Source organism: Citrus clementina, unplaced genomic scaffold (assembly GCF_000493195.1).
Source record: "Citrus clementina cultivar Clemenules unplaced genomic scaffold, Citrus_clementina_v1.0 scaffold_2, whole genome shotgun sequence".
NCBI classification, from domain to species: domain Eukaryota; kingdom Viridiplantae; phylum Streptophyta; class Magnoliopsida; order Sapindales; family Rutaceae; genus Citrus; species Citrus x clementina.
Window position 1 is genome coordinate 18,308,750 of NW_006262688.1, and position 8,911 is coordinate 18,317,660.

An 8,911-nucleotide genomic window follows, 5' to 3' on the forward strand; every position below is an offset into this window, starting at 1 on the left:
TAAAACACATAATTTAATTCCACAACTATTTATTCCACACACAATTTTATTTCATAACTATTTACTTTTTTTTAAATATAGGGTTGGGTCTGATCAAATAGTGTAAACCCAATCCTAATTTAAAATTTGGTCGAACTTAAAATTTTTGGCACGAACTTAACCCAAACCCTGAATGAATAGGTTAAAGTCCGAAAATCAGTCGGCCCAAAATTAAAGTCCGTCGAACTACTAATATACCCTTCCCCCATTAATGATCCTTTTTTAAATCTACGCACGAGTTATGAACAAGTGAAAAAACTGTCATCAAAATCAAAACCTTTGAATACAGCAAAATTAGCAAAAATGGTGTTCATATCACCACCAAATTCAAGAACCATCTTCCTCAACATAAACCCTAAAACCACAACTCTTTTTTCCCTCAAGCAAACCCTCCATCAACAAACCCAAATCCCAATTTCTCTTCAACACTTTCTAATCCGATCCGATTATGACGATTCTACCCTTCTTTCCCAACTCGGCATCACCCATTACTCGACCCTAACCCTCCACATCCCTTCCCTCGGCGGTGGTGTACCCGGCACCAACGCCGCTGCGCCTCCTCCTCCGGCTTCCAAACCCCGTCTCGATTTCCTCAACTCCAAGCCCCCTGCCAACTATGTTGCCGGTCTTGGACGCGGAGCCACTGGTTTCACCACCCGGTCTGATATTGGACCGGCTCGTGCAGCTCCTGACTTGCCTGATCGCTCTGCCACCACTATTGGCGGCGCTTCTGGTTCTGCTGGAACGGGGAGAGGACGGGGGAAGCCTGGAGATGATGATGATGACGACGAAGGGGAAGATAAAGGGTATGATGAGAATCAGAAGTTCGATGAATTTGAAGGAAATGATGTGGGTTTGTTTGCAAATTTAGAGTACGATGAAGATGATAAAGAGGCAGATGCTGTGTGGGAAGCGATTGATAATCGAATGGATTTACGAAGAAAGGACCGGCGTGAGGCAAGGTTGAAGCAAGAGATTGAGAAGTATCGTGCTTCGAATCCCAAAATTACTGAACAGTTTGCTGATTTGAAGAGGAAGTTGTACTCGTTATCTGCAAAAGAATGGGAGAGCATTCCAGAAATTGGTGATTATTCCTTGAGGAATAAGAAAAAGAGATTTGAAAGTTTTGTGCCGGTGCCTGATACTTTGTTGGAGAAAGCCAGACAAGAACAAGAGCACGTGACGGCATTGGACCCCAAGAGCCGAGCTGCTGGTGGGACTGAGACGCCTTGGAGTCAGACGCCTGTAACTGATTTGACTGCTGTAGGTGAAGGTAGAGGTACGGTTTTGTCATTGAAATTGGATCGCTTATCTGATTCTGTATCAGGGTTGACTGTGGTTGATCCAAAAGGTTATTTAACTGACTTAAAGAGTATGAAAATTACTAGTGATGCTGAGATTTCGGATATTAAGAAGGCTAGGTTGTTGTTGAAGAGTGTAACTCAAACTAATCCAAAACATCCTCCGGGTTGGATTGCTGCTGCTAGGTTGGAGGAAGTCGCTGGGAAGGTAGCTGCGGCTAGACAGTTGATAAAAAAAGGTTGCGAAGAGTGTCCAAAGAATGAAGATGTTTGGTTAGAAGCTTGTAGGCTTGCCAGTCCTGATGAGGCCAAAGCTGTCATTGCTAGTGGAGTGAAAATGATTCCAAACTCTGTTAAGTTGTGGTTACAGGCTGCAAAATTAGAACATGATGATACAAATAAGAGCAGAGTGTTACGCAAGGGGCTGGAGAATGTGCCTGATTCAGTTAGGTTGTGGAAGGCTGTTGTGGAGTTAGCAAATGAGGAGGAAGCCAAGTTGTTGTTACATAGAGCTGTTGAATGTTGTCCTTTAGATGTGGATTTGTGGCTGGCGTTAGCTAGGTTGGAAACTTTTGATGAAGCAAGAAAGGTGCTTAACATGGCTCGGGAGAAGTTGCCTAAAGAACGAGCAATTTGGATAACAGCTGCTAAGCTGGAGGAAGCGAATGGGAATACTTCTATGGTAGGGAAGATTATTGAGAGGAGTATAAGGGCATTGCAAAGAGAAGACGTTGTTATTGACAGAGAAGCATGGATGAAAGAGGCTGAAGTTGCTGAGAGAGCAGGGTCTGTGATAACTTGTCAAGCCATCATTAAGAATACGATTGGGATTGGTGTTGAAGAAGAGGATAGGAAGAGAACTTGGGTGGCAGATGCAGAGGAGTGTAAGAAAAGGGGGTCTATTGAGACTGCCAGGGCCATTTACGCCCATGCCCTCACTGTTTTTTTGACTAAAAAGAGCATTTGGCTTAAGGCAGCTCAACTTGAGAAGAGCCATGGTACAAGAGAATCTCTTGATGCTTTATTGAGAAAAGCTGTGACCTATTGCCCACAGGCTGAGGTTCTTTGGCTTATGGGTGCTAAAGAGAAGTGGCTTGCAGGAGATGTGCCTGCAGCACGAGCTATTCTTCAAGAAGCTTATGCTGCTATACCAAATTCAGAGGAGATTTGGCTTGCAGCATTTAAGCTTGAGTTTGAGAACCATGAACCTGAGAGAGCAAGAATGCTTCTTGCTAAGGCAAGAGATAGGGGTGGTACGGAGAGAGTATGGATGAAATCAGCAATTGTTGAAAGAGAATTGGAGAACACCACAGAGGAGAGGAGGTTGCTTGATGAAGGGTTGAAGCAATTCCCATCATTTTTCAAGCTGTGGTTGATGCTGGGACAGTTGGAGGAGCGCCTTGGTCGCTTGGAACAGGCAAAAGAAGCTTATGAGTCGGGTCTTAAGCACTGTCCTAACTGTATTCCTCTTTGGCTTTCACTTTCCAATTTGGAAGGAATGATGAATGGGCTGAGCAAAGCTCGAGCAGTGCTCACTATGGCTAGGAAGAAGAATCCTCAAAATGCAGAACTCTGGCTTGCTGCGATTCGAGCTGAGTTGAAGCATGGAAATAAGAAAGAAGCTGATTCGTTAATGGCCAAGGCATTGCAGGTGTGTCGGAAGAGTGGTATATTGTGGGCTGCATCAATTGAGATGGTTCCCCGTCCTCAGCGCAGAAGCAAGAGTGCAGATGCTTACAAGAATTGTGATCATGATCCGCATGTAATAGCTGCTGTGGCTAAGTTGTTCTGGCATGACAGGAAGGTTGATAAGGCAAGGACTTGGCTCAACCGGGCAGTGACCCTTGCTCCAGATATTGGGGATTTCTGGGCATTGTACTACAAGTTCGAGCTGCAGCATGGTAGTGAGGACAACCAGAAGGATGTGCTGAAGAGGTGTGTTGCTGCTGAGCCAAAGCACGGTGAGAAATGGCAAGCTGTTTCTAAGGCTGTGGAGAACTCTCACCAGCCAACTGAAGCGATCTTAAAGAAAGTTGTCTTGGCACTTGGGAAGGAAGAGACTGCTGCTGAAAGCAATGGACACTAGTTGCTTGTGAGCTTTTTGTTAGATTGTTTTTCTTTCTCTTTTGAAGTGCTTACTTTCAACTAATATAGCTGGGTGAATAATATTTTAGCTATTTATAAATTTGTTTCTGCTATAGTTTGAAGTTGGATACCTTAAATACATGGTCTGCAGTGATGAAATTATGGTTATTTATTTTGTATCTATGGATAGGGTAGGGATCAATCCAACAAGTTTTTTTTTTTTAATTTTTTGGGACATGCTTATTGTCAATGATCTGGCTTTAAAATGTTGGTTTTTGTTGGATAATCTGTACATCCTAACCTACTGCTTGGTTTTATCATCTCAGGGTCTGATAATTGTTTAGTTGGTATCATTGACTCATTTCTTGAATGACGTTGTTGGGTGTTCAAAAAAGTAAGCTCTTGGAAGTGTTTGAGTGAAGCTTTATTTGATATTCAGCATTTTAACCATTGTGTCATCTTTAAATGTTTATTTGCCTTTTTTGTTTTCGTAACGTCCATATAGTGTATTGTCTTTGCTTTTTGCATTAACTTGCCATTCCACCTTATTCAAGTTCTTATTTTTGAAAATTTTGCAAATAAGAAAAATTCTGGGACTAGATTTTATGACATCCAGGAGCCATGTCTGGGTCTGCCTGCCTCATCAAATGTATGCCTCACTTTTCTAAGAGATGGTGCTAGATAAACTGCTTCTTCATAACACATTTTTGCTTTGTGATCGTCAACACTTACCTTTCTTATGACTTGAAATATCTTCCAACTGGTGGGGTAGAATCTGGGATGAATATTGGTGCATAGGTTCTTTGTTCTTCTAGGTTGGTTGGGATTCTTGAGACAATTCTGGAGAGAGTGCTAGATTTGGAACTGTTGGAGTTGGATGATAGGTTGGAGGTGATTAGTTCTTAGTGGGTCTAGATCGTGGCTTAGGTGGAGCAGGAGTGAGTATGTTTGAGATGAGACATGCCAAAGATTTGGCATAGTCTACAGGTTGCCTAGAGGTAGAGGGTGTATAAAAAGGTTGGTATGTGGTGAAGTTTGGAGCATGTAGGGGTAGAGCAGGAGATTTTGCAAACAAAGAGGGTTGTTGTTTGTCTGCATCAATCCTGGCAAGTTCAGCTTTTAATTGCCTAATCTCTACTTCCTTTTGATTGAATTCTGGACCCCAATATCTGTTTTGGATCATGGATCGAAGATCTGAATCAAGTTGTGTAACTCAATTTTGCATGTTAAGATACATCTGTTCAAGCTGAGATGTGATCTTGTCTACCTTTGTGTCTGTCTGCTTGACTTGAAAAGTCACTTTTTTAATTTTCTCGTGAAGAGATCTGAAAGCTAAGTTTTGAGCACTGACATTTTGAGTTTGCCAGTTTAGTACAGCTTCAAAAGGTTTTAGTTCTTCAAGCTGGCCATTTGGTGTAACAGGAGAGTGGACAAAAGGTTTGGTAGTGACTTTTGTCTGTGGATCAATTTGTTTTTCTAGAGGAGGGAACTGCTCTTGGTAAGAGCTGGATGAGAACATCATACATGACTGGATGGGTGTTGAATGAAGAATGGGTTGATTTGCTTCTTGTTTGCAGTCTTAGTCCTTTCCTATAAATAGGTAAAGGTATTAAACTATCTAGATCATCAGGAGGCAGATGAGGCCTTTTGTGACACGAATCCAATTTGTGACTTTTCTTTTTACATCGCCTGGGACACCTATTGAAATCATCTTCTTCTTCGAGGTAAGGACAATCTAGGTCACACATATGGGAACTTCGAACATCCCATAAAAAATTACCATTGATTTTGTTTGGGTAGATCGGATAGTCATCTGAGGAAAATCCATGGATGGAAAGATTTCTTGTGCCGTAGATACGGCTGTGATCATGGAGGAGTATGAAAAGGAGTTTCTAGGTGCGGATTGTTCAGAGGATGGATGAGAAACAATGGGTGTCTGGGAAGTGGATGGTGATTGAAAAGTCAATTTTACAGTTCTATCTATTCTTTTTTCAAAATGAGCATCAGTTGTTTGGACTGTCTGAGAGTTTTGATGGAATTTTTCATAATTGGAAAGCCATTCCAGAGGCATGAGCTTAAGTAGCTCTTGCTTTTGTATTTCTCTTGGGATTTGAACTATGGAAGGGATGCTTTTTGAGGAATCTGCAAGTATCATCAGTGCATCTAATGTGGTTTGAGGAGTGGGAAGATCAAGAGCATGATTTTGTAGGCGGTACACCAACTAATGGTGTAAGGTTGCCATCTTTGAAGAGACTGTTTGTTCAGCTCCTTGGATCTGGATTTGAACTTTCAGAGTAGTGGGTAGGTTTGGATCATTAATTGAGAGGTTGAAATTTGGGTAAAAGGTCAAAAGAACACTTCTTGTATGTAGAGTGGTCAAGACTGTTCCTATGACTGCATGCTGGTATTCCTTGAATCAGGTATCTAGCAAAGCTAGTCTGGCTATGACAGGTAAGTCTTTCCTTCCATGAAGGGTGAGAATTAAACGAACTCCTCCAAGATGGAGGTGTGCGTATCCTTCTCTTTTCCATTAAATAACAAGTTCTGGTGGAATTTCAAGGGTGACATATTGCTCTGTTTGTGATGCTTGAAGAGCACACTGATCTAGTCCTGATGACTGGATATATTCTTTTGGAGCAGACCTTTTGGTTGAAATTAGGGTTTTAATACTTCTGGTTAAGGAATTTGGTCGTTGATACAGCTTATATGGGCTGATGAGGGGGCATGAAAGATTCACTAATTTGGGCTGATTCCGAAACATACGAATACTCAACAAGATTTTCTATTTTTGAAGCCAGGTGTTTGGAACAAGATTTTGGAAGTGAGAGAGTTGAAGAAAGAGTAACAGGAGCAAGATTATCTGAACTATTTGATGAAGATGCTATGTTGTTTTAGATTTTCCTTTATTTACCTAGTTTGGATGAACATATCTCATATTTTCCACTTCGTTTTGATAAAAAGCATTATGCTCAAAGATAGAAGATAATTGTACGTGGCTTGTTAGAGCATCATTAAAATGCTCTTCAAATAAGATTTTATTACTTATTTGAAGAGTCACATCAATATTTAAATCTCTAAAAAACATCAATTAAGATTCTTCAAATAAGAATTGATTTTCTCTCTTCAAATTTGGAGAGTTAATTTCTCACTCTTCAATTTATATTTTATTACTTTTCATTCAAGAAAGAGAGAGAAGTATTTTAATTGCTATTGACTTTTTCTTTAAAAAAATAATTATTTGATTAAAATAATATTAACTTATTTATATTTAAAGAGTCTTTTAGTGAATATCATTTTTTTCACCCTTCTATTTGCCACATAGGTAAGCAAATAAGTATCTGAAGAGTAAAATTTATAGAGGTGTTTGGAGATGCTCTTATACCAGTAGTGTAAACTGATCTAGTCCCCATTCGGGATGACCATCAGAATATATGTCACTGGTTTCCCGCCGATATACAATAATATTCTAGCTTGTGGGCAAAAAGTTTTGTGTGGCTCTGATACCAGTCAAAATTCTTTCATCATCCCTTCATTATAAACATCATGGTCCTCCCTCAATAACTTAATTTGGATCTTGTTATGTTATGAAAAATCGTAACAGGCGAAACAAGTGATGTGGGCTATTAAATTTCTAAAGTGCAATTGAGTGGCTATGAAAATACAAAAAGGGAAATTAGAAGTGGTGGATTACAAGGTGTTATGGTTACTTTGGAACCAATATAACTAATTGGTAGAAAATAATATGGCGGTAGGATTTAAATGAGGACAGTGGGAAAGAAGAACGAAGGAAAGAAATCGAATGAGCAAGTACATGAAAATAAAAAAAGTTGAAAAATAAAGTGAAGTAATAAAATAGTTGTGAGAATAGAGGTGAACAATGAAAAGAAAAGTGAAGTGATAGAGTCGTCAAAGTAGAGATAAAAATTTGTGGAGAAAAAACAAGGTCAAATCAGGAAGAAGCTGTTGTTTGCATCACATAGAAATATCAATAGATCATAGGTGACCATTTAAGAGGAAAGTAAGTTTAATGATATATTGTATAGTTATTCGGCAGAAAAGAGGAATGGGAGAATTAATACTGAATAATGAAATAGATATATGCAATTTAACTGCAGAAAATGTGATGATACGACAACCGAACTTGAAGCGAAAGAGTCGTAGTTTTGAAGCTAAAGAAGGCAAAGTAGAAGGGTAATTGAACTGAGATGATGTGACAAAAGAAGAGATTACTTATGGATCTGTTTCATATTTGTAAGTACAAAAACATGGAATTAGTTGAATTTTTAGATATATGGTTGATTGGTTGTTGTTGTAAGCGTAATGTTATGGATTGCTTAATAATCTGTGAAAACAAAATTGATGATAAAAAAAGTTTATTGAAGTTAGAAAATGTGACTAATATTAGTTAATAGAAAGATCTCAAGATGTCCTAAAACATAAACACCATGATCTTGGTTTGAGTTTTTAAAATAGATATTGTGATAAATGCAGTGAAGAAGCTATGTGACAGATAAAGGCAATCAATAAAAATGCTTGTATTACTATAAAGGTAAGGAATTGTTGATAAAGAGCAAGGTTTTTGAATGATATATTTAAAAAATATCATAAGTTGTTTGGAATTTTTGATTAATTATTCTAATGAATACAATGCAGACACGGAAGGAAATTGGAAGGGCTATCACGAAGTTTCCTCCTAAGATTAAATGCAATTATATTGGTCAAAGGCACAAAGGAGTTCGATTGAATGGTCAAAAATCAAAGCTTGTATCAAGGTGTGTGCCAAATTGACTTTTTGTAGTTGCATCTAATCTAACTGAAGCATAAATACTTAATTGGTTTTAGGAAATTAATCGAGATGAAGTGGCTAAAAAGGATATCATGTCAGTGGTTAATAGAGAGAGACGGTGTGGAACGGTTGGTGTTGAAAGTTCATGGTGCAAAGTTGGAACTTAGTGTAGAGAGTTTTGGGTATATAATGGGAGTAATGGATAGAGGAAGGATTGTAGAGGTTGATGGAGACTTCGAAGAATTATGAAATTATTTAAAGTCATATGAAGCGATGTATGAGGATATACATATTAAGAAGCTTTGTGAAATACTTGTCAAATCAAAAAGTGACGTTTGCATTTTATGCACTATGCTCAATCTTATGCCCACCCAAAGAAGTCCATATAAGTTCATCCCTTTTGTTGTCTGTGAATGATGTGAATATAATCAGGTATAGGAATTCGTCTTCATTTTACTTTAGGATGTTAATGCAAATGATTAAAAAAAAGGAAGAGAAATTGGCATCCGTAAAAGGTGGTTTATTATACCTATCAGTATGTGATTTATAAAATAAGTGGGTTGTGTAGTTTTTTTTGTTAAACTACTCAAATATAGGCACATTAAAAGATGACTATAAAGTAACTTTTATGTATTTTTTTTTGTCAAAGTTTGGTTTAATAGTAGGTAAAAAAAATAAATAACAGAAGTTCTGATAGTGT

General features: G+C 38.5%; 1 protein-coding gene across 1 annotated transcript; it reads left to right on the forward strand.

Moving 5' to 3' along the window:
* Positions 1–232: 232 nt before the first annotated feature.
* On the forward strand, positions 233–3,562 carry LOC18052649 (protein STABILIZED1). The gene has a single exon (XM_006447285.2). It carries the CDS (start codon positions 343–345, stop codon positions 3,424–3,426), a length of 3,084 nt encoding a protein of 1,027 aa, XP_006447348.1. The 5' UTR covers positions 233–342; the 3' UTR covers positions 3,427–3,562.
* The last annotated feature ends 5,349 nt before the right edge of the window (positions 3,563–8,911 follow it).

Coding starts and splice junctions, on each gene's coding strand:
- LOC18052649 (XM_006447285.2), top strand. CDS start 343: ATGGTGTTCATATCACCACCAAATTCAAGAACCATCTTCCTCAACATA.